Source organism: Aspergillus undulatus, assembly GCF_047715775.1.
Source record: "Aspergillus undulatus strain CBS 261.88 unplaced genomic scaffold BDV17scaffold_17, whole genome shotgun sequence".
Taxonomy (NCBI): Eukaryota; Fungi; Ascomycota; class Eurotiomycetes; order Eurotiales; family Aspergillaceae; genus Aspergillus; species Aspergillus undulatus.
In genome coordinates, this window is record NW_027396621.1 from 430,259 (window position 1) to 457,148 (window position 26,890).

Genomic DNA, 26,890 nt, shown 5'->3' on the forward strand with positions numbered 1-26,890 from the left:
CCGGGGCCACTGGCCAGGCGAGCGGGAGTGCGAGCGCGAGAGTCCGAGTGCGAGGTCTTGCGGGCAAATACAAAATCAAGGGCGACTACAGAGATGGTTTGCTCGTGGCATAGTATCTCAAGGAGCTCCTAGATTGCAGGTGCGATAGAAAACTAGGTTCTTCTACCTCGTGGACGCCGTTCGATAGCCAGGCCTCAGCTGGGCTGGGCCGCGGGCGAGGCAGTCGGCCAGTCGCACCGCCACATCGGCGAGGACAAGGAACTAAGGACCACACTAAGCGGACGGATTCTGGACTCAAAACTCAGGATCGGTGGTTGCTGGCGTCCAGTGGAAGAGTGGGAGGGAGAATGGCTGGCCGCTGCTTGTTGAATTCCATGGTTGGCTTTGGGATCATGATGCTGGAATGAGGGGGTAGGACAAAGAATTCAGTTAATCATTGTTTCTTGCAGACCAGACTAGACTTAAATAGTATGTTCAGACTGGACTGGAATGTACGTGACTGTAGGATAGTTGGGAAACTTGCTTTTTGGTGTACTTGAGTTGCATCGCAGGCTTCCGCCCCCTTTCAGCGCGCTTGATTCGTTGGGAGACTGGGGGGGATGCTGTGGTTAATTTGATGAGGACTATGATAATAACGCCTGCTGATCCCCTTTCTCTCGAGAACTGGAATTTCTCTGTCAACTTTGGTTCGCTGAGTGACAGTCACAGTGTGACAAGAGGCAGAAGAGAGAGGTCTGGGACTCTTTTTCTCCATCTCCAGCTCGACTCTTGTTCTGGATCTTGATCTTTCTCCCTCAACAGCCGCGAGTCGTCACTCCACTCTTTGGACTTCTTCCTCGACGGACTGGCCTGCTTCTGTCCTTTGTTCTATTCTCTAATATTCTTCTCTTGATTCTTCAATTCTTGTTTCCATCGGCGCTCCCTCATTCCCGCTAGTCGCCTACTACGAGTCCACGGCTCATTCGCTTCGCATCAGCCTCCTTTACGATCCGCCCATCTGACTTCACCCTTTTTTGGCTGGAAGTTGGCACTCTTTTGTATAATTCTTCAACGGTTCTGGTTCATTACTACCCGCTGCGATCGAACTACCTCCTCTCCCGAGTCCCGGAAGAACCGCATTCCTCCCCGTGATCGGACGTCTATCCTCCTCCCGATGCCATTGTCGCTCCGAACCGTGAATGTATACGAGTAATCACGCGATCGATTGGTGGATTGTACAACATATTTATAGCACGCAGTTGTCGCGAGGGTAATAACATACCGGTCAACTTCGCTTGACCCCATGAATGGTCAATCAGGGACCATGTCGCCCGTCTCCGTAGACGGAAGTGACTGGTCGGGGCTTAATCAATACCAAAAGTCTGATGCGCCTTTCTCCCCTACCTTTTCAAACCGCAGCAATTTGGCAACTCCTCCTACCTCCGGCGTGCCGGGAACACCGAACAGTGCCACTATGCCAAACGGTTCATCGTCGCAATTAAGTGACTCAGGCAACCCATCTCCACCTAACTCCGTTGCCGCGCGATCTAGCGATGGAACATTGGGGGACCGGCGGAGCAGGCGGCAGAGACAGGTGGAGGAGATTCTAGCCCAGCATTATTCCGCCCTCAGAAGGTTCTTGTATTCGAGTTATCGGGACGAGCGATCGAACAGAAAATCGAGCAAGGCACAGGACAAACTTCTCCGGCTCTCGCCAACCCAGTTTCACGAACTCAGTACAGATGTCTACGACGAGTTGCTGCGGCGGCAGCAGGCTATGCCGTCTCCTAATCGGCCGCCCCGCCCCGATATCCCACCGTTTCTTCCTCCGCGAGGAGATTTTCATGAAAAGCGCAACCAGGCTCGTCAGAAACTTGCCTCGCTTCAGCACCAACGCTTTCGGGATTTAGCTGCCGATGTCTTCAACGAACTAGAACGACGGTTTCCGCAGTTCCCTGCTAAAGATTCTCGCCGAGCTAGCCCTGCACCCAGCATGCGTGGTCGTCCTGCGCCAGGTCCTGGGGGATACCCTCCACCTCCCGGTAGCCGACGTTCGCAGTCGCGAGGTCCGCCGCGCATGGGAAGAGGTTACCCTTCAGGGGGGCCTCCTGGAAGCCCGATGTATCCTCCTCGGAAAATGTCTCTTAGCGCGGCCAGTACGAACGGTGAAGGGCCGATGGGCAAAAACACTATCGTTCCCACCAAAAGTACTATGGTGGAGGATGACGACGACGCTGGTACCGAAGACGATTACGATTCCCGAAGCGACGCCTTTGCTCTCGACTCCTTTCTGCGGAGTAGACGTGGGACTGCAACGACGATTGGCGATGGAGAGAGGAAATTGTTGGCGGATACGCAGACGCAAGTGTCAACCTTACAAGAGAAGATCGCCAAACTCGAAGAGTCGCTCAAAAGCAAGGACGATGAAATCAGCAAGTTCCAGGAAGACCGGCAGGAAGTGGACAAACTAGAGGAGTTGCTCAAGGCGAAAGAGGAGGAAATCGCGAAATACCAGGAAGATCAGGATAAGTCACAGGTAAATATATATTGATTTGTACAAACCCTGCTGTGAATACTAACGAGCCATACAGATCAGCAACGCCGAGCGACAAGAGTGGGACGACATGAAGTACGAGCTTGAAAACAAGATACACAAGGCGGAGGATTTGAATAGCTCATTGCAGTATGAGCTAGAGAAGGTTCGAGCAGAACATGAGGCCGTGGAAAGAGACCTTCAAGAGCAGCTTTCGGGACCCGCAAAACAAGAGGGCGGAGACCCTGAACTGCAGGCTCGATTCGCTAGTCTCGAGATACAACATCAGAAGCTGCAAACCGAACTACGAGAGCAGCAACAGGTGACAGAAGAAGTTCGACGGGAAGCAGCTGGTTTCTTAATGGAGATGAGAGAGTTGTCGGAGCAGAGTCACGAGAGGTTGGAGCATGAAGAGCGATTATCCGAGGAAGTCCACAGATTAGAGGAGGAGATCAAGACCTGGAAAAGCCGATACGCGAAAGCGAAGACACAGCTTCGACATCTTCGGGCATCCTCTGCCGGCATTGAGGAGCTCCGTTCAGACGTCAACAATGTGGCCAAGAGTAACGAATTCTTGCAAGATGATGGCCTTATCAAGGATGTTCATGTCACCAAGTTTCAGATTTCTATCGATGAGCTCCTTCGTGTTGCACGGTCCGAGGATCATCAGCAAGTTATGCAACAGATCAAGGCTGTTGTTATTGCTGTCCGCCACGTCCTGCAAGACGTTCAATTCGGCCAACGCTCTGAATCACCTGAATGTGCGAAGGCTACGCGCAAAGTGTCTGCAACCGCAAACAACCTGATAACGGCCTCGAAGAACTTTGCCAACTCAAGCGGACTCTCTCCGATTTCACTCCTAGATGCCGCTGCTTCGCACATGTCGACTGCTGTCATTGAACTTATTCGCCTTGTGAAGATTAGGCCCACGCCTGCCGATGAGCTGAACGACGATGACGAGGAGCAGTTTGCGGCTATGAAATCGCCTGACTTCTTTAGCGTGGCACCTAGCCAGAGACATAGTCGCAATGGCTCTGTTTATAGTGCCATGAGCCCTCCACCAGAATCAGAACACGTTACCAACGGTCTGAAGCATGATTACCCCGAACCGGAGAACCATGAACTTCAGGAACTGAAAGTAAGCAGATTCTCCCTTTCGGCGGCTTTATGATACGCATTTACTGACTTTTAATTCGTACAGTTCTACGTGGAAGACCAAGCGGACGGCCTAGTTCAATCAATCCAATCTCTGGTTGCTAGCATTCGCGGAGATGAGAGCATGACCACAATCCGCACTCATGTCTCTGCTATCGCATCGATCGTCACAAATGTCTCGATGTCCACTGAGCATCTTATCAGCAAGCCGGAGACAAACCCGGCCCTTCGGCATCGCGCCGGTACCAGTGTTCAAACCCTCGAATACCAGAGGAGCCGTCTCGTCGGCGCAGCCGCTGAGGGCGAACAGGCGGAGGAGCCCGCGCAGCTCCGGTCATACACGAACCAGCTACCACCTATCGCCTTTGAGATCGCCCGCGAGACCAAGGAGCTTGTCCAGCGGTTGGATTCTTCGGATCACCATGATGCCGAAGACGATGACTTCCGGTAGAGGCTGTCTTACAAAAAGTTCGCCATCGTTTTACGGCTCTCATACGCCTTGTTTCTCTGGTCGCTTCTTCCATTCCTTTTTCCACTTCCCAAGCACATCCATTCGACGAACCAATGTTGTCAGCGCCAACTGCTCAGTCTCGCGGTTTCAATTCTTTGCCTGCACTGAACTCATCCGATCATGCATGAAAATGAGCAACTATGTGGAACGAAGAGTTAGACTATTCGGTGGATTCCCTTACGACCCTTCCATTGCCCTTTTTCTTTTATCCATATTCGATCTATTCCCCCTTTTAGCTTTCATGAGCTGTATTTGTACCATCTTTATTCCTCCAACGTGAACGGACGCCTTTTTCTTGTCTACCTACCTATCTATCTATACTTCTCAATTAGCGTTCTTCTTTACTCAACCTTATTCTGCTGGTTCTTGAGTACCATATGTCCGGACCTATATCTGTTGGATTTGGGTGGCTTGGTTCTTTTTTGTTTCGATTCTTGCATTTAGACTTGAATATTCAACATTACACTTTCCATTCAAACCAAATTTTCTCAATTACACTTCAAATTTGCAATCAGAGAGTCAAATTCGAACTCTCGTCGGAAAGTTCGGACAAAGCCCAGACAAAGACGGGGAGGCAAGTTTGTGATCACGTGACCGTATCCACAGGTGAGCTACAAAAGTCCACTGGGCCCTGCTAGCTTTCGCGTTCGTCGTCCAGCAACAATCTTGCTTCATCGAATCCAACTGTACTTATATTGTACTACCATCTTTTCGCTATACAATCGTCATTTTTATGTACCGTGCTGTCTTCGATTCAATTGGAGGCTTTCTTGCTTTCGAAACGTCCAGCTTTTGACGGCATTTGAATCTTTGCGAACTACCGTCCACCACTTTTCGACCTCTTAAAAGGTGAGTCTATCGAGACGATTCATCACGCTGGCCCCGTCTGCACCTACCAAGCTCTCCACCTTGCCCCAAACCCTCCTGGCTACGAAAAGCCTGAAGCTCGAGCTCAAGCTCAAGCTCAAGCTTGAGTCACTCGCTCTTTCCAGCACCTGCATCATTGGCTTATTCGGACCACCGTATTAATGCACGGAAACCAAAGCACAGACCACCTCGTCGGCCGATTCCCGCACCGCAGGCCCCTCCACCGTCCAGCAACAATGTTCTCCCGCAGCCTCAAGTCGGTGCTAACCCCACCATGCTCGTCGTTCCCTGCTCGACCCCTCTCCTCCGTGTTCAATTGCAATCAGTCCTTCCTCTCGCTCCGTGGCTTCCACCAGTCTGCTGCGGTTATGGGTTCTCAGGTTTACTTCGATGTGAAGTACGAACATAAGGGTGCCCGTGAGTGATTCTATTGTTTTGCGCGAACGCAAGACTATATTTACCCCTCATCCTTCTATTGGCATTGGTTTGCGGGCCTGCGGTGTTGTTAGGAAGCCAATTGCTTGCTTATCGATCTACAATGTTTTAAGGTCCGGCCAATCGCTAACAATGGCATTGTTATACTGCAGCCAAGACCGGCCGCATTACGTTCAACCTCTTTGATGAGGTCGTCCCCAAGACAGCCCAGAACTTCCGCGCGCTATGCACTGGTGAAAAGGGTTTCGGTTACAAGGACTCCCCCTTCCACCGCATTATCCCTGGGTTCATGATTCAGGGTGGTGACTTCACCCGCGGCAACGTGAGTCCTCGCGATACACCTTACCGGGTTGCTCTTTGCCCTTGCATATACTGATTACGGGCGCTCCTTTCAGGGTACCGGCGGTAAATCCATCTACGGCAACAAGTTCGACGACGAGAACTTCAAGCTCACTCACAACAAGCCTGGCATTCTCTCCATGGCTAACGCTGGAAAGAACACGTACGTTGGTCGCATCGAAAGACAGCTCTGTGGCTGGAACCAACCGCTGATAATTGCTATAGAAACGGCTCCCAGTTCTTCATCACCACCGTCGTGACCGAATGGCTCGACACCCGGCACGTCGTCTTTGGTGAGGTTGCTGATGCTGAGTCTTACAAGGTTGTCAAGGAGATTGAGGCTCTTGGTAGCCAAAACGGCACTCCGACAAGCAGTTTCACGCCTACCGTCGTTGAGGCTGGTGAGCTGTAATCATACCGCACATACCAACAGTGAGGTTCCACCACGTGGGATCCCTGCTTAAAGGCGTCGGCTTGAGCAAGCTGTAGCTGTCACAAACGGACTGTGGAGTGATAGCGCGGCGTGGCTTCTGTTTCCGCCTACTGTAATTTAGGGCGTTCATAGATCATTGGATTCAATACATGGAGCACTTGACTTTGATAATCTGCAATTTACATGCTAGGAAGAGCCGAGTGGTCTTTAAGAAGAATATTGTACGAAAAGTTGCGACGGTTGGGGCAACCCCGCTCTTATTTATCAGGTGGGGTGATTCCGTCCGGGCAGCCCCTCCATCCTTCCTTCCAGCCCTAACAGCCTAACCGTTCCTCGGCTCTTCATTTCTATGGGTCTTGTAAATAAACAGTGAAACTCTTATGACCTGAATATTTGCGCACTCTTTCTTCCTATGGAGCTGAGACAAACAGAACCTCCGAGTCATCTCCAAGAGCAACAATATTGCTTGTCACCGCGGCGCAATAGAATTGGTACTCAATTGGAACATACAGCAGCTTCTTGCCTTCAAGACAGAGCCACCGATCATTCCGGCCGAGTACGTGCTCGGGGGTGCGCGTGAAGGGGCTACCGGTAGTAGGATCATCGTTATTGGCAGCTTCACTGGTATCTTTGTGATACCATTCCTCAATGCAGAACCGCTCATTTGCGGTGTCTAAGAATGGCCCAGTGCTCGAAAATTTCAAGTCTGCGGAACTGTTTTCTAGAATAGAGAACACATGATGCAACTGACCAGTGGCGGTGTTCCATAATCTGATTTCATCCCTTGAGCTTGAACCCAGTAGCGGGCAATCTAAATCTGGGGCGAAGGCCACAGCGACGATGCCAGTTTCATGGCCCTCCAATGTCTGCTCTAGTCTCCCGGCGGCGACGTTCCAGAGCCTGACGTTCTTGTCGAGTGAACCGGAGGCAAAAATCTTGCTGTCCGGTGAGAATGCCATACAAGTGACTTGCTCGTCATGATCAGGCAGCTCTTGCTGCTGGTGGCCTGTGATGGTGTTCCACAGTGTAATGGACAGATCTCCAAGTAACGAGGCCAGCACTTGGTTGTCTGGCGAAAATGCAAAGTCGGAAAACGCTTCAAACTCGTCATCTGCCTCGGACTCGGAAATGGCAGTAAAGCTCCATTGTCGCTTGCCGCTCAATACATCCCATACCTGGACGGTGCCATTACTCGTGCCGGACGCTAAGAGCTGGCAATCCTGCGAAAAGGCCATGGCAACCACAGAGTGCCGGTCAACTAGTTGTTCTTTTGGCCCTTCGATCAATGGATCCCAGAGCGTGATCTTCGAGTCCAAAGAAGCCGACGCTACAAGTTGACTTGCTGGAGAAAAGGCTATTGATGGAAGAATTGTCCATCACCACCAAACAGAGTGTTCTGTAACTCGCCAGTTGACACGTCCCATATACGGATGGTAACATCCATTGCAATTGACGCTAGAGTGAGTCCGTCTGGCGCAAATGATATAGATACTATTGCCCCCCTGAAGACTTCAGGACAAAGAGTCTGCTGGAGCTCACCTGTTTCTGCTTTCCATATCTTTACGGTTCCATCTAATCCGCCAGAGGCCAGTAGGCCGTTGGTAGAGAAATCCAAGCGCTTCACTCCCTCTGCATGTTCCTCGAGTGTGAATCGCAGACTCCCAGTAGTAGGTTCCCAGAGCTTGACGGTGTCGTCATCAGAGCATGATGCGAGGTGCTTCGAAGAGAAAGCTAACTTGGTGATGACTTCGCGTCCATGGCCATTCAAAGTATGCCGAAGATGACCAGTCTTGGAATCCCATATCTGAATGGTATTGTCTGGTGTGTCAAATGCTAATAACCCACAAGGAGAGAAAGCTAGACACCCTTCGTCTCGAGCATAGCTCTTGAGTGTATGTTTCAGATCTCCCGTAGAAACGTCCCATATCCTTATTGTTCCCCTAGAGATTGAAGCCAGGAATTGAGCCGAGAAGGCGACTGAAGACACAGGGCCTTCGTGGCCCGTGAGGGTTTGTTGCATCTCGCCTGTCGTTGGGTTCCACAGCTTAACAGCTCCGCCCTCGGCACCAGATGCTAGAAATTGTCCATCTGGCGAGAAGACCACGGAACTGATGCCGTCGGAATGACCTTGAAGGGTCTGTATCACTGCGCTCCAGGAGTCGTCTACACTTGGAAGCCCTTTTATCCAATTCGGTACGTCATCCTTGAATATGCTTCTCACAATCGAGTTCTTGGGAGCGAAAGTGAGACCAGCGGAGTATATCTGTAGGGGTGCGATATCCGAAATATATCTATTGCGAAGCATAAATCGCCCTGCATCATAGAGGACTTTTGATAATTCAGAATGCTGATTCACCTTCAAAGCCCGACGGCGTTAGCATTCATGAGGGTATAGATCTTCTCGCGATAACTCACCTGGAATGATTGCAGATTGCCTATAATTTCCACGATTTTGGAGGCGTCGCCCAAAATACTCATCGCTTCAATCCAGTGGAGCAGATGCTCTTTCAAAAATGCAAAGACATCGAGAAAGCCATCAAGAGGATTGCCGCTCTGAAGATAATGGAATGCCCAGTAGCGACAAGAGTATTGCAATTCCGGCTTCAGATAGTGTTGAATGGTATCTTTGTCAATTTCGCTGCTCAGGGTCCCATAGCTCGACAGCTGGCAGATATTTTTTCGAAGGCCGCGTCGCAAGACAGCTAAACATTGAGTCGCTAGATGCCTATTGGCTTTCGCTTCATCTACCCAAAGCGGCGTCTTGTCGCGCGTATCCTCATCAAGGAGAAAGTCTCGAAAGGACAGGTGAAATAGTCGAACAGGCTCCGTTTCATCTTCTGCTACAGAGAGAACGGAATGGAGTGAGTTCAGCCGTTGGTGGATTGAGGTTTCGGGAACGCCGGTGAGCTCTGAAAGCGGAGCAAGGGAAAGAGGAGTCTGGAGCACAAGAACAGTCCCAAGCAGTATTCGGTACTCTTCGGTGAGTTGTCTGGTCTTCTTGTTGTTCTGGCTGACCGGAAGCCGATTGAGAACGGGTAGGTAAGTTTGATCGAGCTGGGAACCGTTGCTCTGTTGTGAGAGAATATCCTTGAGGCTGTCCTCAGGGTGCCATTGGTCGTCCTGAAGCATACGACAGATGGTGGCAGCAAAGATGAATAAGGGAACAGACATCTTAACCAGGGCCGTGAAGTTCTGCTCCCCAGGCCACTCGGAGGAAAGAACGACCCGCCGATATGACCACTCCTTCCTGATTTGGGAGAGCCTGTGGTCGAGGAACAAGGCAATGTCCCGCTCAATGACTTCCTCTGCAATGTCATGGAGGACCATGTCCTGGTAGCCACTTTCAACCTCCATGAACCCTAGTGTGATTGGCAATTCTGGTCTTCCCGTCATCAAGAATTTGAGTCGCACTGCCGCCACGTCCTGGAGCCTAGGCAGAAGACGGAGAAGCAACCTGATATCCTCTTCGCGCTCGCATTCATCCAGTGCGTCAATGACAACCACAAGGCCGGTGACTGGGCTTTGTTTTATCTCCTGCAAGGGCTCAAGTAGCAGCTTGTCATACTGCTCACGGAGCGCCTTTTCTGTGATGTTGTTATCCTCCTCTATGGCTTTCTGGACACCAGGGATAAGCTGATGTATCTTGTTCGTCAATTGTTGCACGAGTGTCGGGAAAAGCTTCTGAGCGTTTTGAAGTCCTTCTTCTCCTCTCTTGAAGAAGAAACTTGCCCCGAGTATCTTCGCGTTCTGAAGGCGGCTCGCCATTGTCCGGGATATTGTCGACTTGCCAGTTCCAGCTCTGCCATTGAGCCAGAAGATGCACTTTCCACCTGGTGACTTTGCCCAGTCCTCTAGCTTCTCTAAAAGCTCAACTCTCGTACCCCGAAGACATTCATCGTGCTTAGTGTCGTAGGCATCAAATGTTGCGCCTTTGGCTACCTGCAGTTGGCTGAGCGTGATTTTCTGGTCGATATCAACGGTGTAATTTCTACAACACCATGGTCAGTCACATTATCTCATTGAAGGTAACTCAAACGCTCATTACATACACTTGGTCAGCTCCCAAAGCAAGGGAAAACGTGGCCTTGAACTTCTCGAGATCGTTAACGCTCTTCTCCGCCTCTGTGCTCTCTAAAGGCCACTTCAATGCTCGCCAACCCCAGCGCCGCATTGGCTTCTTGTTATCATCTGGGCTTATACGGGCTTCTAAGATTTTGAGCGTCGATGAACAGCTCTCGAGATCGTTCAAGAGGGTGCGGGTAATGCTAAGCTTTTTACCATTCGGCCCTTCAACAAGTCCCTTGAGCGATTCTAGGACGCCTGCAAGCGATTTTACCTCCTGCAACAGGCGGTTTATTTCCTCTTTCGCTTTTCGCACACGAGTTACATAGTGCTCGCAGGTCTTTGTGATGTACTCTGTCATCTCAATGAGAGCCACTACGCTCGTCACGATCGATATTGGTTCACTCATCTTGGACCTGTCCAGCCCAAAAGCTATGGGTCAAATGTGATAGCATAGCAGCAGTTTTGAGGGTCAAATGTCCCCTTTTCCGCAGACCGCGGGGGAAGGGCACATAAGCACGGGCCGAGCCCAATGAGATTGATCGCTATCCATCATGCGGTGGGGGCTGCGGCGGTGCTTCTCTGCGTGTCGTGACACGTCAGTTGTCCTCCCACTGGGACGAATGAGGGTTGTCCATTGCATGGCTTTGATTGACAAGGCTGGGGCTGAGACGGGAGCAGCCTGTCTTGTCTTGGCCTGATTCGATTGTAGGCTTGATTCGACTGTAGGCTGTTCGTCTTAAGCGCCTAGGGCTTCGATCCCACACTGCCCCAGTGGCGCTGACTCTAGGCATCATGCACCGTCCGTTTGTAGTTTGCCGATCAATGGGGCTCACATTGGATTGAATCTTTAATCGATTTTTGTCTTGAAAGGTTGAATTTTGGGTCCAGAGAGGTGCTGGAGTAGGTTTCTTCGCTGCATTCGAATCTCAGGAGTAGCAGCGCGACAACAAGCGCCCTCTTGGCTGACCAATTCCTAAAAACGCTGGAGTTATGAACCGCCCTTACGTTGATCGCTCAATATCCAGTCTTGCTCAATCGGGCGCTCAGAGAGAATCGATCTCGTCAGCCTAGCGAATGCCTCAGCCTCTTCGCGCAGTTCCAAGTAGTTATGACTGCCAATGTACATGTAGTATTTGATACTACTCCTAAGATTTCAGTTGGCCAGATTAACCCTAGATTCAGTATCGCGCCAGGTGTGTGAGCCCAGGACGTTATGCTCAGCAGATGCGAGTTGATGCTGGAGATCTCCGGCTGGATCTGGGAGTTTCGGATTTCGATGGCTTCTGACTGCTGCTCAATTAGTCCCTTCAGATGACATATTCTAGTTTATTACCTTGATCATATCAGTATCTGGCAAGAATAAAGACGAAGGGCAAGCAGTCGAAGGGGCCTGGGTATAGACAAATGCATTCTGGCTTAGATATGTGGACATTGGAATGCTCGGAATATTAACATGCCATTCCATTAGGAGAAAGGAATCTTAAGGGCGTTCAATTAAGACAGTAAAGTGTACTCTGACAATAGGGCGGGGTAAGCCCTAAAGCTCCGATCTGAGGTAATGTAGGCTTTTGGGTACGTATATTCGCAATCAATCGGTCAATGATCAGCCGCAGCATTTTGTGACAGCCGTTGCATCGTTTCTGTTTATCATCGAGCACTTAGCAACGCTCTTCCATATGGATAAAGAAAGGATAGGAAAGAAAAGGATAAACATACTCCTTCGCCCCACCACCAAGATACTCCCACGAGAAGATAAACGAGCCCAGAAACGCTCCAATGAAAATACAAATGATAATGTACCCGTTAAAGTACATCGCAAGCAACATAACAAAGTACGCCACCGCAAACTGCAGCATATGCAGAAGGGCGCGAACAAACTGTTCAACAATATTGGGACGAACACGGAAGAGTTGCGATGATGCAGTTGCTGCTGTAGTCGTTGCCGCTGCGGTGTCCTTCTGAGCACTTGTAGAGCCAGTCCCACTATCTCTATCCGAGGCCGGACCTGAGCCTGAACCTGAACCTGAAGCGGCGACTGCGGCGTCCTGGGCGGGGGTAAGGTACTGGGCTCGGAGCTGTGCGCGGTGAACGATGAAGGCGTCGTATTCGCGGGCGACGCGGCGGAGGAATTCGAGGACTATGACGAGGCAGATGACGCCGATGCAGGAGCCTGCAAACATCCCGCGGGAGCGGATGTGCCAGCTGCGGGCGAGGAAGCCTGTGTTTGTTGGTTAACATTTGGTGTTCTGGTCTGGGTTGGATGAAATTGCGGATGGTTAAGAGTAAGTAAAAGGGCGCCCGTACAGGAGTCGATGGTGTTCCAGTTCCATAACATCTGGATATGGAGTTAGCCTGGGCTCTTTGTCTGTCTCGTCTTCGATGAGGAAGGAAGGTGTTCGTACCGAGATAACACATGAAGCACCGCCGTCGCTACCACCGCCCATGTCCATTTCTCCCATGTCCATATCCATGCTGCTGTGATCCATTGCTAGCTTATATTGAGGTGGTGATGGTGTTCGGTTGTTTATGGAAGAAGTGCCTTCAGCAGGCGTATCTCGAAATGGAAAGATGGACGGAAAGCAGGAGGGGAAGAGGGAAGAAAAACAAAGCAAGAGATGGACGCAGAGATTACATATAACAACTAATAGCTCAACTCCACGGTGCCACAATCAACAGATGACAGCAGAATAACAAGCCCTATCTCTCTCAGAACACCTCAAACCCCCGCATTAGTGTCGCTGGGCTTTGTCTGCCGTGGACTGATTAAATCTAGCTTGACGCATAGCCGTGAGTATTCTGCGCCTCTGTCAATAAAGCAACAACAGAGACAAAAAAGCCACGAGAGTGACGGCCGGCATCATGTTGAGAGAGAGCAGCGGTCCGATGCGAATGTTGGAACAGGATGCGAGATAAGCCAATCGGGTAGCACCAACAGGACCAACCGTGCGCAAGATTGAGCACATTTTCTGGAGCTAATTTGCTAGTGGAGCTGCACTGGTGGTACGGTTCAAGGCACCCTGTTCTACAGAGTACATCATCTGGATAGTGATAGCATGGCATGAGAGTTGAGGGTTGCGAGGCTGTCCTACTTGCGAGCTCTGCAAAGTAGCTCTTGGAGGGTTATTTTTGGTCGCAGCTGAGACATCGACGCTGATCATTGATATACAGAGTAACATGCATGGGCTTAGAGTTTTGGAATGGAACAGGAAAAAAGCAATGAAGACACATCACCTTCGGCTCGATCCTTTGATGACACCATCTAGGATCTCACGAATCTGCTTACACCCATCCACTCCCACGGCCAGCATCGTCTCGATATATGTGTGATGCACCTTGGAATCCATCGTCAACATCGACACCTTCATATCGTCCCCCTCATCGTCCACTAAGCCAGCGGGCACCGATGTTGTCGCGACAGTAAGAAACGGTAGCTCCTGCTCTTCTGGCAGAGAAACATCCAATAAAGGGTCCAACTCGTCATTCATCGGATCTCTTGGCGTAGAGGCACTGCCACTCATCCCTGCTGTACACCCGGCCAACAGACCAGGCATCGGTATCCCGGCGTCCACCAGTGCCAGCGTGCAGGCATTGACCGCCGCTGCAAGGACTGACCCGTCGGCTGACAGGACAGAGACGTGAATGCTAATCGTACTGTGGGGGTATAGGTATGTGTGAAGATGCGATTGAAAAGCGGAGCGCAGTGTCGAGGCAATGCGGCCGGATTGTCTAGTCAAACCAACGAGATCAGCATCAGTCCAACACCTTTGGGCACCCAAGCGGTATTTCGTGTCCATGTCTCACCTGTCACTCCCGCCTGCTCGTCTCTTCCGGTCAACGCCCGCAAATCCGGCGATGTTGACGTCCACTTCCACCACTGCGCCTGAGGATCCCGCGGCACCACCGGTCGCATCGCCTCGTTTACCTTCCGCAGGACCATGTACAGAGCATAGAATAGTTGTGTTCCCCATTGCCAAGTAAGACGACCCAGAGCTAGCGGGGTTTGTAGATATTTGTGCCTGGATCAACCGAAGCTCGTTCCATCGCCGACCGTCAAGGCGCAGTTTCGTGAGGGGGTAAGTCGTAGATGTATCGAGAGGCATTGTGTCGGGTCTGATCAAGGACCGTTTGGAGCTCTTCTGAATAGGATACGAAGGCGATGTGGTTCAATCGCGAGTCTGGAATGTGCTCCCCGCACCCGAGGCGCCGGCGATTGTCGAAGCTGAACAATGGCAACAGAAAGTGACTAGTTTGATATAGGCAATATTTCGGTACTGAGTCCAGAGATTCTGTCTATATGGTGTAAAATTGCTGGCAGTGAGCACGTTTGTGAAGGACAAGGGGTTGAAGGACAGCAGTTCGTCGACTTTTCGGCGACAAATTTGATTTCCCGATTTGGGCAGCTTCTTATCGAAGACTTATCGCCTCTCCGCATCATCAGTCTTCTGCCACCATCACACTTCAACCTCACGTCTGCTTTAAATATCCTTCTTTTGCATCTTGTTTAAGGAATGATGTGAGGAATATGCACTACGACCAAGATGACCTTGACGCGATTACGGTCGACTCGTCCGACGATGACCTCAACGCGACGCGTCCGATAAGGAATCCTCCTACCATTAATGCCCGTATGTCCTTCAACTTTTATTCACCTTGCAGCAAGCTGACGGAAATGCGAATCTAGACCCTCCTCTCAAATCCGAAAATGCCACACCTAAACTCGAAAGAGTTTCTCCTTCTTTATGCTCCACGCCAGCCGTAGCCTGTCCAGTTAAAGCCTCACCTCCAGAGCAGAAGATTCCGTTGGTGGAGCATACGACAGATGACGGCAGTGACAACGATTCCTTTAACGAGGGGCAAGCAGTATATGAAGAGTTCAAGAACCGCAAATCTCGCAAGCGAAAACGAAGTTCGATAGGCGTGAAGAAGACCAAACCGAGCAAGGTGGCGGCCAAGGACGCTATCGTCGGTCGAGTGCCCAAGAAGGAAGCCAAAGCGGCTCGACCAAGGCGCTATCATGAATATGGAGAAGAAGTGCTTTCCGAGGATGAGTTGATGGAACATACTATGCCGGATTATCTGAAAAAGCGTCGCCTTCAGTTTGACCGGAAATTGGAACACCTCAAGGACTCGGGCTTGAAGTTGCCTCCAGACTATGATCAGGTCTACATCTCAGATGACGAGCGATTGGAGGACCTTCGGGAAAGGCCAGTGTTCAAGGACATCAAGCCCTGTGGCGAATACAAAGACATCACTCTGCCCTATTCCCTAGGGCTTATTCCGGCGCCCATCGCACAGTGGCTGCGTCCTTACCAGGTAGATGGCGTTGAGTTTTTACACCAGTTATTTGTCTACCAGAAAGGAGGCATACTCGGAGATGACATGGGTTTAGGGAAGACGGTCCAGGTGATCGCATTTCTCACTGCAGCGTACGGAAAGACAGGCGACGAAAGAGATGACAAACGAATGCGAAAAATGCGAAGAAGCGATCGCAATCCATGGTATCCCCGAACGCTCATCATCTGCCCAGGTACCTTGATCGAAAACTGGAAATCGGAGCTTTCCCGCTGGGGCTGGTGGCATGCGGATGCCTATCACGGAGGCAATAAGGATATCATCCTTGACGCTGCAAAGTCCGGACGCGTTGAAATATTAATCACGACGTATCAAACTTACACCAATAACAAGGACTCCGTGAACATGGTCGAGTGGGACTGCGTCATTGCTGACGAATGCCATGCCATCAAAGAGAGAAGCTCGGAAACTACAAAGGCTATGAACAATATCAACGCACTGTGCCGGATTGGCTTGACTGGTACTGCCATTCAAAACAAGTACGAGGAGCTATGGACGTTGTTGAACTGGACAAATCCTGGAAAGCTGGGCCCAGTGACTACATGGAAAAGTCACATATCGGATCCGCTGAAGATCGGTCAGTCGCATGACGCCACTGTTCAGGAATTAAGAAAAGCCCGCTTGACAGCCAAGAAGCTCGTTGAGAACCTCTTACCTCAGTTCTTTCTTCGCCGGATGAAGACGCTAATTGCGGATCAGCTTCCAAAGAAAGTCGACCGCGTGGTGTTCTGTCCTCTTACCGATACTCAGGCAGAAGCATACGAGAACTTGTTAGACAGTGATATTATCAGTTACATCAAGTCCTCAACAGACAAGTGCGATTGCGGCTCCGGAAAGAAGGCTGGCTGGTGTTGTCGACAGTACCTGCCCTCAGGTCCTCGCTGGCAAAGTTATGTCTTTCCTGCCATACAGATGCTACAAAAGCTCAGTAACCACCTTGCTATTCTCATCCCCCAAAGTTCGGATTCTATTGAGAAGCAGGAAAAGGACAAGGAGATGTTAGAGATTGTTGTGCCGGACCAATGGGAGAAGCTATACCGCACTCGAGATTCCATCATGAACTATGCCGATGCCGAGTATTGCGGCAAGTGGAAAGTCCTCAAAAGGCTTCTGAAATGGTGGCATGCAAATGGGGACAAAGTTCTCGTTTTCTCGCACAGTGTTCGGCTTCTCAAAATGCTCCAGATGCTGTTCAACCATACAAGCTACAATGTCAGCTATCTCGACGGCGCAATGACCTACGAAGACCGAGCCAAGGTCGTCGACGAATTCAACTCGGACTCGCGCCAGTTCGTTTTCCTCATTTCAACACGATCCGGCGGCGTCGGCCTTAACATCACATCAGCAAACAAGGTCGTCATCGTCGACCCAAACTGGAACCCGTCCTATGACCTACAAGCACAAGACCGCGCGTACCGAATCGGCCAAACGCGGAATGTAGAGGTCTTCCGTCTCATCTCAGCTGGCACAATTGAAGAGATTGTTTACGCACGCCAGATCTACAAACAACAGCAAGCAAATATCGGGTACAATGCAAGTTCCGAACGCCGCTACTTCAAAGGCGTCCAAGAGAAAAAGGACCAAAAGGGCGAGATCTTCGGCCTCCAAAATATCTTCGAGTACCAAAACGACAATATCGTCCTCCGCGACATCGTCAACAAAACGAACGTCGCCGAAAGCAAGGCCGGCGTCCAAGTCATAGACGTCGAATTAGACCAAGATGACGCCGCCAATTTCGACAACAAAATTCGAAACCCCGACGGCGACGACGAAGCCATGAGCCAACTCGCCGCCAGAATCCGCGGCGACGAAGACCCATCTACCGAACAGCCCCCTACGTCAGCAACACCAACACCCAAGCACGACCCCATCCAAGCCATCCTCGCCGGCGCAGGCGTCGAATATACCCACCTAAACAACGAAGTCATCGGGTCTTCCAAGATTGAAGAGCGGCTCAGCCGCCACGCCCAAACAGCCGACATCGACGGTGACAGCAGCATGGCAAACATCCAAGTCTTCTGCGGGTCGCAGGAAGACGTCGCGGGCTCGTTGATGCGCAAAGACGGGAAGCCTGTCCGGTTCAAGTATCACCCCCCGTCGGATGTCATGAAGCGTCAGTTTTGTAGCATGGCGAGGAAGTTTGGGTTTAGGGATGCGACGGAGTTTGCGCTTGTTGTTGAGGGGATGACGCAGGCGGAGAGGAGGGCTTGTCTTGAGAGGTGGTATAGAGGGCGGCGGCAGGTTTTGCTTGAGAGGGCGAGGGATGGTGAGGGGGAGGATGCTTCGACAAGGTGATTGGGATGGATGCATCTTTGGAGCGTGGATAAGCTTGTTGATGACTTCTACGAAGGCATGACTGATGACTACATGTATTTATACCTTCGAGCATGTTTTAATGAATTTGAGAAATTTTTGTTGTCTATTTCTGTCCGTTGGGGTATTCATGCTAGACATTGCATAGGAAATTACCGACTATAACCAAGCCAGAGTCCATAAAGCCGGCAAATTGGGCCACTTCTCCTGCCATGACCCCAGAACCTCAGGAACCTTCTCATCGAAGCTCTTCCGAGCTTCACCAATCCCATTTTGCCAACCCTCCGCACCAAGCGCGCTCTGCTCCTGCGCAGCAACCTCGTTGAGCCGTGTAGCAAGTTCCAAAATGGCCTTCCCACCTACGAGGGCCTCCTCGTGATTATCCTTGATATCCACATTAAAAACATGCACAGGCCGATTCAGCGTAGAGCCCTTGTTCATAAGATCGTCGACGACAGCGTCCCAGCACCGCTCCTCGCAGGTGATAATGACGTCTACTACGCCGCCCTCCGTCCCCAGCGCGCCCTTATCGCCCTTGGAGACATGGTCTACCCGCGGCAAACCGGGCACCCAATCCTGGAAGCGCTCAGGGCCCCACTTGACGTTGCGGTTGCGGTCAAGCATGTTTAGGATGCCGTTGTTGCGGTACAGGCGCTCGTCCTTGGAGAGCAGCTCGTCGTACATTTGGGAGTAGGAGGTTGAGTTGAAGTTATAGACATTAGGTTGGGTGATGGAGGGCCCTGGAAGGCGGACTAGGGAGCCCGTTCCGAAGGAGATTACGGGGAATGGCGACGCTGCGGTGGAGAGACGGAGGTGAGCCTCCATCGAGCGATTCTGGTTTGAGGCACAGACTGTACAGAAGCGGAGTTTGTATGAGTCTGCGTTTGAGTTCGACTCTGCTTGCTCTGCTTGATTCGCGCCAGCTGTTGGTGCCGGCGCGGCCTCCGCAGCTGGAGGGGGAGGGGGAGGTGTTGGGGTTCCCTGAGCTGTTGTGCCTGCACCGGCTAGGCGTGGGTCGTAGGCCATCTTGTGATTAGATACCTTTGAGAGAGCTTAAAGAAAGACGTCGAGGTCAAGATAAGGTAGTGATTGGAAAAATTCTCTCGCAGTGATCAAGGAGGCCGGAAACGCTGTTCACTCGGTGGTCCCTGGAAAGACTACATGTGATGGATTAGCAAAGCTACAGAAGCAGACGAGAGAAAATCCATTGCAAAGAGGCATAGTGGTGGTGGTCAGAAAGATGAAAAGCGTAAGTAATAAAAGGTTGTCCGCATGGTGAGGTAGGACAGCTCCAATATATAAGGAATCATCATGGAATTGTGTCTAGTGGAAAGGAAAGATCAAAAATCTGCTTACCTTGAGGAAGCCTACCATGATAGGAAGGAGAGAAACTACGGTGCAGAGTGAGGTCAAAAGCAAGGGCCATAGCCCAGAGAGAGCGATACTGAAAGAAGTTTCGCGGTGGTGGGAGTCTGGTTTTGTGTCATGCGGCTGAGTCAGCAACCGTCTAGTTTGTTTTGGTCCTAGCAGCCTCAAGCTCCATCTCCAGCTTATCGGCAGCACATTGACGCCGCCGCTTCGAGTCTTCTGAAGAGCAAGATGCTCATTTTACTTGGCCGATAGCCAATTGCGCCCTGTCGAACTTTCCAAATACATGCAGCTCAGCTTTTCGGCCAAAATGAAAGCAGCTCTGATTGTAGTGGACATGCAAGAGGACTTTTGTCCACCGGTAGCTATCTATGCCCCTCACCGTCCGTTCTCATACTGATTATAGCCTTTGTCTGATGTAGAACGGAGCGCTTGCTGTCCAGGGCGCTCGAAAAATTGCTCCCACGATAAATTCACTTTTAGCACATCCTGGGTTTGCGGTTCGAGTGGCCTCGCAAGACTATCACCCTCCGGATCACATCTCTTTCGCAACCAACCATCCGTTCCCCAACAACCGTCCTTTCGAGAGTAGCATCACGATGACAAACCCAGCTCCGGGAAAACAGACAGAAACCAAACAGCAAGTACTCTGGCCTGTACACTGTGTCCAGCAATCCTCAGGAGCGGAAATCATACCCGAACTTGACACTACACGGATTGATTTGTTCGTGAAGAAAGGCATGGACCCGCGTGTCGAGATGTACTCAGCATTCGCAGATGCATTCGGAAACCATGACCCTGCAATAGTGTCTGTAAATACCGATTTACGAACTTTCCTAGTCAGCAGGGGTATCACGGATGTTTTTGTGGTCGGAGTAGCGGGAGATTACTGCGTCAAGCATACGGCGCTTGACGCCGTGACGGCAGGGTTTCGAAGCCACGTCGTGCAAGATGCGACCGAGTGCGTGATTCCGGGATCTGGATGGAAGGCAACGACGCGCGAACTAGCTTCAGCCGGTGTGGTCGTTGTCCGGTCTGACAGTCCTGAAATTGCTAGCCTTGCGGCACTTTAGGGGCCATTCTTGAGATAACAAAAATATGCATTGTTTAGCCAGCGTAGTCCAGCTTTATTTTCGCGCAGGGATATTCGACTCAAGCAATCCTTGTTGTCTGAAACAAAGACTGCAAGTGGTTGCAAGCTGCAACAGACAAGACTTAACGGCGAGCGAACTAATGCAGGTGGCACCACATGGGAGATAGGCAGCAGGGTTTACCATATAAGGTTGCATTCCCCAACAAGTGTCTGGTAGTGCTTGTCGCGACCGCGTCCATTCCTGTCCCCTTGCGCGATGGGTTGCTTCAACCTACAAGATGTGATAGCTCCTTACCAGGCGTCCGATGATGCTCTCTCATCATCAGTGATGGGCATGTCAATCCCTTCTGGAAACGTCTGGGGGGCGGGTCTGGGTCCGGCAATGCCTTCCGCCCGTTGAGCTGCAAAAGATCCAATCAAGCTCCTACAACTTCGCACCGGCTCGAATCCCTTGATCCATAATTGACCTCACCGTCTGTTTGTCTTGACCTCGGATTCTCGAAACTCTCTGCCAGAGTAGACTCTCGCGCCTCGCAGACGGCGACAGCTCGACATCACATCAGCTACGCAATGTCCAACACATACGCCACCGTCACCAAAGCTCCCAGGCGACTGAGCACCTCTCTCCGATCTCATGACGAAAGCATACCATTCTGGAACGTGAATGTTCCGCGGGATCGATGGACGACCGAGTGTCCCACTTATCTGCGGAACCAATCTGAGAAGAACGTCAGCATTCTCTCGACACCAGACGAGCAGTATCAGAGACAGGGATGGGATTTGGTGCGGCAAATAGTCGGTATATCACTCCAACGAATGAATCTATTGTTTGCCAGCTCTTTAACTTTGGTTTCTTCTGCTCTTCAGAGTCCAACCGAATCGATCTATTCCAGCGCCTACCCAGTGATTTGAGGAAATACCTACAATACAAGGAGCAGATCATCGCGAAGTATGGCACTATCATGCGATTCGTGGTGAAGGAGCGTCTCCGCTGGGGCGAGGGTACTGCTGAGGACCTGAAGCCCAAGGGACAGCCGTTCGAGTACGAAGGTACGTGTTCCTTGTGCCTTTCCCATGCATCTCGCCATAGTATCCATAGCTGGGCTGGCCAAGAATGGACTGACTGTGAGCTTGCGCGGGAATAGAGGATATGCGAATTCTCTACAATGACTGGCCATATGGCTTGGATCACGGCATTTTTCACCTAGTGGTGTGGACGAAGTTCGTGCTGGAAGACGATCCGGCGACAGACGACTTGACGCCACGCGCAAGACAGGAGATTGACGACTTCGTGAAACGAGTGTTCTGCTCCCGAATACCACCGGGCCAGGTACGTAGTGTTGGACAATTCTTGATACCTGTACAATGCCATCGAAGGCTTTCTAACTCAAAACTTGGTCGTTGCAGGTTGTATGGTTCAAAAACTGGAGGTCATTAAAGTCAGTGCATGCTGTTGAGCATTTTCATGTCATGCTGCATAACCCGGATCCAGCATTCATCGAGGAAGTCACAGGCGCAGATGTGCCCTGCACGCTGAAAGGAGTTTGAGACGGCAGCTTCCCCTCTCTGATCCTCGGTCATCCCACACTAAGAATACTATACCCCTGGTAGTAATAGTGGTATGTACGGAGTAGGCTATGTCCATCTGACCATAAATCCTCCCCAGAAAACCTCCTACAAGGCCCCCGCAGCCAAGCTGAGTGGCTCCGTCTAACGAGGCAGCACAAAGGATATATGAGTAATGTTCACGCTTGTTCTGGAAGACGCTTAGCCACCACTACCTGTTTGGCAAATCTGGCGTCACTGCAGAGCGGTGGGGAGCGATCGTCAAGTGGACAACAGGCCACATAAAAGCCGACTTCTTGCCCCCGAATCAGCGGAGGGCAAATGACTTCATCTTCGTTCTTTCTTTCTTCATGCTTAAAGATAAGAATAAATTAAGCTCTAGATCCCCCCTGCCCCAAGCAACCCTCCATAAAGAAGAAGAACATCATTGTAGCAACGATGCATCCCAAGATCCCTGGAGCGCACCACCTGCGCCGCCGGTCGTCGCTCAGCAGTAAGTCAGTCCCGTCTCCGTCTCCGTCATCCTCCCTTCCCCACGTCATTTTCGCTCCCTCTTCCCCTCCTCTTTTTTCCCAACTCAGCCTCCTTCGCCCTCTTCCCGCCAATTCAAGGACCATCTCCCCTCAAATTTGTGTATTCCATGCGCTGCATCTGATTCTCATCGAGATATTTCTCGGTCACTACTTTTTTTCCAACATGTCCGCTGACTGGAGCTATTTCTTTGGCGGTTCAGGCAATCGGTCGTCGATCGACGAGCCGAAAGCTGACCCTGCTAGCGGAGACGAGGAGGTCGTTGAACCCGACCACGGCAATGGTAAGTGCTCTTTTCTATGTCTATTGAACTCATGTCAAGGTAACATACTAATACATTCTCGGTCGCAACAGTCCTAAGTCATATTATCGCTCAACTCCGGCCGGGTGCGGACCTCAGCCGAGTTGTACTACCTACGTTCATTCTCGAGCCCCGATCGATGCTAGAGCGGATCACGAAGTATGTCGCTCGCGTGATACTTTGATCGACTGTTCCAGAGTCTGCGGCTAACAAGGTCATAGCTTCATGGCCCACCCTGAAACCCTACTCCCTATGCCCGAGCACGATGACCCGCTCGAACGCTTCGTATCCGTCGTAAAGTTCTATCTGAGTGGATGGCACATCAAACCTCCGTACGTCGTATCCAGTCGCACTTCCCTATCAAGCCCTGGGGTTTCCGCTAACAACAGTGCAGCGGTGTCAAGAAGCCGTTGAACCCTGTCCTTGGTGAAACGCACACCTGCCACTGGGAATACCCTGACGGTACTCATGGATACTATATCTCCGAACAGACTTCCCATCACCCGCCCAAGTCGAGCTATTTCTTCATGGCCCCAGAACATCACATCCGAATCGACGGCACACTGAAACCACGCAGCAAGTTTCTTGGTAACTCCGCGGCGAGTTTGATGGAGGGGATCGCCATTTTACGGTTCTTGAACCATGGAAAAGATAAGGAACGAGGCGAACGATAGTAGGTAGGCCCTTATCTACCGGTCTGCCAAAGTCGTGCTAACGGTCACAATCAGCATCCTGACGCAACCGAACATGTACGCGCGGGGCATCTTGTTTGGAAAGATGAAGTATGAGCTTGGAGATCACAGCTTCGTAAGATGTCCTGAAAATGATCTTGTTGCGGATATCGAATTCAAAACCAAGGGCTACTTTTCCGGTACATACAACGCCATCGGCGGAACGATCAAGAACGAAAAGACCGGCGAGGTATTCTACGAAATTTCTGGTCTCTGGAACGGTGAGATGTACATTAAGAGTGTTCACGTATGTCTCCTCGCTCTCTTTCGTTACGTCCTCCCTGGTGCAAAGCTGACCTTTTCAGTTGCATGACAAGGAGCTTCTTTTCAATGCTAAAAAATCAAAGCCGACATACCCGACATCTCGTCCCATCGAACAACAAGGCGAGCGCGAATCCCAGCGATTATGGCAGAGCACAGTGAAGGCTATCATTGAGTCAAACCACGAGGCAGCTACAGACGAGAAGACAAAGATCGAAGACCGTCAACGAGAGGAGGCCGCGAAGAGAGCGGAACAGGGTGTTGAATGGCTCCCTCGGCTCTTCCGAGCCGTTCGCGGCGGGCCGGGTGGCTCAGAGGAGGGCGAAGAGGGCCTTGACTGGATTATCAATGCCCATGTGTACGTACTTCACGCCGGTGTGGGGTGCTAGAGCTTGCACTAACCCGCCTCTAGTGATCCTCACGATGCTGAGAAGGCTAAGAAGCAAATCCTGTCCATTGCACCCATATTCGAAGGACAGACGTGGGAGAACTATGTTATCCCAGAACACAAATCCAGCGCAGTGAACGGCGCAGAAACATCACAACCCCAGTCAGAAAACACCAAGCCGGCGACACAGCCAGAGGCGCAGCCCGAAGTCAAGGCAAGCAACCGGCCAGAGAAGAAGCCAGAGGCCATGGAGCGGGTAGACTCGAAGACGAATGATGTCGACAAGTACGTGGATGCTCTGGAGAAGTCCAAGCCATGAGCTACTTTTGGTCTTCGCCTTGGCCCCGGCTCCTAGTCCGACACCACCGGTATTTGTTGCGGGATGATACTTGCGGGAAATGTACACGCTGTATGTGCGTCGTACGAGGATGGCTATAGGAAGACTCTGCCCTCTTAACGCACGCACCTACAGGCATCAACACTAATAAAGCTTGAACCTTTGCACGGACTTCTCGGACTTTACTCTCAACTTGGATGTCAGCATCCAATGTCCGTGGCTGTCAATCATACATACTGGATACCCGATCTGCATTTTGTCTACGCGAAGAAAAGTGAGCAGCCTCAAGTGGATACATTACATGAAAACTGAAAATTTATTAGGCATGAGCTGGAAAGGGATAGAGGTTTCGGGTGCTAGGTGGTATATAGGAGTTTCTACTTGCTGGTCATCTCCATTTCTCCGCTGAGATATAGGCTTTAATAATAATATCTGGTATACCATCATTGCTTCCTATAGCTTAAGCGACGGGTATCACTTTCGGGCGTGATCCGTATACTATATATAACAACTATCCATGCAAGCAAACTCCATTCGCCATGAAAATGCTCGAAGTTCCTCGAACTGAAGAAACACCCTAACGCCTGCCCAGCTATACCCAGCAAGGTATCATCTAAACCAACACCAAAACCGAAAAAAGCACAAGAAGAAAAGGCGGGGGACTAAGAATACAACTCCCCCCTCAACCCAGCTCCCTTCTCCGCATCCCGTCGCCTTGAACTCTTCCCCCCATCCCTAAATTCCTCCCTGTCTTCCTCCATCTTCGCAATCTCCTCTTCAATCTCCTTCTCCGTATCCTCCCTCAGCCCCAACAAATCCGGCGGAATCACAGACATCTGCACGCTCGGCGCGGCAGCCAAATACCGCAACTGCTCGCGGATCGTCTGCACAATGGTCGCCAGGTAAGCGCGCGAGTTCTTATTCTCTAGCTTGCGGATTTCAGACAATGGTGGGAAGAGCGAGTAATCCGGGCCGAAGTGGTTGCGGAATGCGACGTTGTCCGGGATAACGGGGTTGATTTTGTCTTGCGCGTCGAGGAGGATGGATGTTTCGTGGGCCCAGGCACGAGAGACGTTCCGCGGTGTGTACCCGCCCCCGCCGACGACGAGGAGGGGCAGGTTGAAGGTCTTTGTGAATGCGACGCAGGCGCCGTGCGCGGCGACGTTGAGGTTGAAGCAGCCGAGTCTGTCGCAGCCTAGTGAGTCGGCGCCGCATTGCAGGACTATTGCCGCGGGGCGGTAAGACTCGACACAGGCGCCGATGACATCGCGGAAGAGCTGGACGTAGGATTCGTCGTCGATGCCGTCGTGGAGGGGGACGTTGACAGCGTGGTGGGCGCCCGGGTTGAGCGGGTGCGTTGGGCCCGTGCTATCGAGGGGTCCGGTCCCCGGGAAGAAGTTCTCCTTGTCGTATTTGTGGAAGGAGACTGTTAGGACGCGGTCGGAGGACCAGAATGCTTGCTCAACGCCGTCGCCGTGGTGCACGTCGATGTCGATGTACATAACGCGCGGGTGGATGCGGAGGAGCTGCAGGATGGCGAGGACGATGTCGTTGATGTAGCAGAAGCCACTGGCTTCGGCCTTTTTGGCGTGGTGCAGCCCGCCGGACCAGTTGATTGCGATGTCTGCTTGGTTGTTGCAGAGCTTGCGGGCTGCGTCGATAGATGCACCCGAGTAGAGCGAGCAGTACTGGAATAGCCCGTCGAAGATGGGGCAGTCGTCGCCGAAGTTGAAGCGGACAATGTTCTCGCTAAGCTCTTTTGACTGCGGGTCGTTCATGTCGCCTGGGATGACTGCCTGCAGGAAGTCGAGGTAGTCGGATGAATGGAAGTCGTTGAGTTCCTCTGCTGTCGCGGCGCGCGAATGGTACAGGTCCATTGCGTGGTGCATGCCGTAGGCGAGTACCAGCTGCTTCGTGAGCGTGAGGCGCCATGGCTTCATAGGGTGCGATTGACCAAAGTGGTGCAGTTCTACCGCGGGGTTGGCGTGCCAGGACACCCGGTAGCCTTGTGGTCGCGCGACGACGCCTTCATGTTGGTGCTGGGCGGATTTGCGGTCGACCGAGAGCGTTGGAGCGGGGTTGTACTCTTGTACAATGGCGGACCGGGGCATGAGAGTGGACTAATTCGAGGAGCAGCTTGAAAACGAGTGAATTGAATGGTGGGGATACAGAACGGGATTGTGAAGAATGAAAGTGAAGCAATAATCATCCCCAAATCACAAGCACTCGACGGGTCCCACCGCTTAGCTAAGCATCCGATGTCGCCGCGGTTTGTTCTATATTTCATTCTATAAAGTGGCGGGTTGAGACAGGTCCCCGCTACAGTTTTGAG

At 51.5% G+C, this 26,890-nt stretch overlaps 12 protein-coding genes across 12 annotated transcripts; 6 read left to right on the forward strand and 6 right to left on the reverse strand.

Annotated features, from left to right (window-relative positions):
- The first annotated feature begins 1,018 nt into the window (after nucleotides 1–1,018).
- On the forward strand, nucleotides 1,019–4,337 carry BDV17DRAFT_52814 (putative cell polarity protein). Its single transcript, XM_073764718.1, has 3 exons — nucleotides 1,019–2,515; nucleotides 2,571–3,650; nucleotides 3,714–4,337. The coding sequence occupies exons 1-3, from the start codon at nucleotides 1,283–1,285 to the stop codon at nucleotides 4,116–4,118; spliced, it is 2,718 nt and encodes a 905-aa protein (XP_073616835.1). The 5' UTR covers nucleotides 1,019–1,282; the 3' UTR covers nucleotides 4,119–4,337.
- Nucleotides 4,338–4,823: 486 nt separating this feature from the next.
- On the forward strand, nucleotides 4,824–6,316 carry cyp4 (peptidyl-prolyl cis-trans isomerase). The gene is made up of 5 exons (XM_073764719.1): nucleotides 4,824–5,027; nucleotides 5,224–5,462; nucleotides 5,633–5,802; nucleotides 5,876–5,982; nucleotides 6,045–6,316. Exons 2-5 carry the CDS (start codon nucleotides 5,282–5,284, stop codon nucleotides 6,229–6,231), a joined length of 645 nt encoding a protein of 214 aa, XP_073616836.1. The 5' UTR covers nucleotides 4,824–5,027; nucleotides 5,224–5,281; the 3' UTR covers nucleotides 6,232–6,316.
- Nucleotides 6,317–6,620: 304 nt separating this feature from the next.
- On the reverse strand, nucleotides 6,621–7,585 carry BDV17DRAFT_52895 (WD40 repeat domain-containing protein). Its single transcript, XM_073764720.1, has one exon. The coding sequence runs from the start codon at nucleotides 7,485–7,487 to the stop codon at nucleotides 6,663–6,665; it is 825 nt and encodes a 274-aa protein (XP_073616837.1). The 5' UTR covers nucleotides 7,488–7,585; the 3' UTR covers nucleotides 6,621–6,662.
- A 21-nt stretch (nucleotides 7,586–7,606) lies between these two features.
- Nucleotides 7,607–10,723, reverse strand: BDV17DRAFT_290351 (WD40 repeat-like protein; the record flags this gene model as incomplete). Its single annotated transcript, XM_073761882.1, has 3 exons — nucleotides 7,607–8,608; nucleotides 8,668–10,240; nucleotides 10,302–10,723. 3 exons carry the CDS (start codon nucleotides 10,721–10,723, stop codon nucleotides 7,607–7,609), a joined length of 2,997 nt encoding a protein of 998 aa, XP_073616838.1.
- A 1,197-nt stretch (nucleotides 10,724–11,920) lies between these two features.
- Nucleotides 11,921–12,788, reverse strand: BDV17DRAFT_290352 (high-affinity Cu transporter CTR3; the record flags this gene model as incomplete). The annotated part of the gene is made up of 4 exons (XM_073761883.1): nucleotides 11,921–11,957; nucleotides 12,034–12,535; nucleotides 12,622–12,652; nucleotides 12,720–12,788. 4 exons carry the CDS (start codon nucleotides 12,786–12,788, stop codon nucleotides 11,921–11,923), a joined length of 639 nt encoding a protein of 212 aa, XP_073616839.1.
- A 672-nt stretch (nucleotides 12,789–13,460) lies between these two features.
- On the reverse strand, nucleotides 13,461–14,687 carry BDV17DRAFT_52916 (exosome non-catalytic core subunit SKI6). Its single transcript, XM_073764722.1, has 2 exons — nucleotides 14,119–14,687; nucleotides 13,461–14,043 (listed from the first exon to the last, which is right to left on the reverse strand). Exons 1-2 carry the CDS (start codon nucleotides 14,415–14,417, stop codon nucleotides 13,545–13,547), a joined length of 798 nt encoding a protein of 265 aa, XP_073616840.1. The 5' UTR covers nucleotides 14,418–14,687; the 3' UTR covers nucleotides 13,461–13,544.
- A 232-nt stretch (nucleotides 14,688–14,919) lies between these two features.
- On the forward strand, nucleotides 14,920–18,065 carry BDV17DRAFT_260560 (putative DNA excision repair protein (Rad26L)). The gene has a single exon (XM_073757576.1). The coding sequence runs from the start codon at nucleotides 15,370–15,372 to the stop codon at nucleotides 17,962–17,964; it is 2,595 nt and encodes an 864-aa protein (XP_073616841.1). The 5' UTR covers nucleotides 14,920–15,369; the 3' UTR covers nucleotides 17,965–18,065.
- Nucleotides 18,066–19,427, reverse strand: ssuA (RNA polymerase II subunit A C-terminal domain phosphatase). Its single transcript, XM_073757577.1, has one exon. It carries the CDS (start codon nucleotides 19,006–19,008, stop codon nucleotides 18,142–18,144), a length of 867 nt encoding a protein of 288 aa, XP_073616842.1. The 5' UTR covers nucleotides 19,009–19,427; the 3' UTR covers nucleotides 18,066–18,141.
- On the forward strand, nucleotides 19,428–20,613 carry BDV17DRAFT_260564 (nicotinamidase). Its single transcript, XM_073757578.1, has 2 exons — nucleotides 19,428–19,711; nucleotides 19,773–20,613. The coding sequence occupies exons 1-2, from the start codon at nucleotides 19,637–19,639 to the stop codon at nucleotides 20,421–20,423; spliced, it is 726 nt and encodes a 241-aa protein (XP_073616843.1). The 5' UTR covers nucleotides 19,428–19,636; the 3' UTR covers nucleotides 20,424–20,613.
- Nucleotides 20,614–20,629: 16 nt separating this feature from the next.
- On the forward strand, nucleotides 20,630–22,332 carry BDV17DRAFT_52973 (GIG1 family protein). The gene is made up of 4 exons (XM_073764724.1): nucleotides 20,630–21,242; nucleotides 21,311–21,493; nucleotides 21,589–21,773; nucleotides 21,851–22,332. Exons 1-4 carry the CDS (start codon nucleotides 21,014–21,016, stop codon nucleotides 21,989–21,991), a joined length of 738 nt encoding a protein of 245 aa, XP_073616844.1. The 5' UTR covers nucleotides 20,630–21,013; the 3' UTR covers nucleotides 21,992–22,332.
- A 373-nt stretch (nucleotides 22,333–22,705) lies between these two features.
- BDV17DRAFT_290358 (OSBP family protein) lies at nucleotides 22,706–24,540 on the forward strand (the record flags this gene model as incomplete). The annotated part of the gene is made up of 7 exons (XM_073761884.1): nucleotides 22,706–22,823; nucleotides 22,895–23,000; nucleotides 23,063–23,173; nucleotides 23,236–23,514; nucleotides 23,570–23,819; nucleotides 23,878–24,191; nucleotides 24,246–24,540. The coding sequence occupies 7 exons, from the start codon at nucleotides 22,706–22,708 to the stop codon at nucleotides 24,538–24,540; spliced, it is 1,473 nt and encodes a 490-aa protein (XP_073616845.1).
- A 370-nt stretch (nucleotides 24,541–24,910) lies between these two features.
- On the reverse strand, nucleotides 24,911–26,849 carry hosA (histone deacetylase HOS2). The gene has a single exon (XM_073764723.1). It carries the CDS (start codon nucleotides 26,667–26,669, stop codon nucleotides 25,221–25,223), a length of 1,449 nt encoding a protein of 482 aa, XP_073616846.1. The 5' UTR covers nucleotides 26,670–26,849; the 3' UTR covers nucleotides 24,911–25,220.
- Nucleotides 26,850–26,890: the final 41 nt, after the last annotated feature.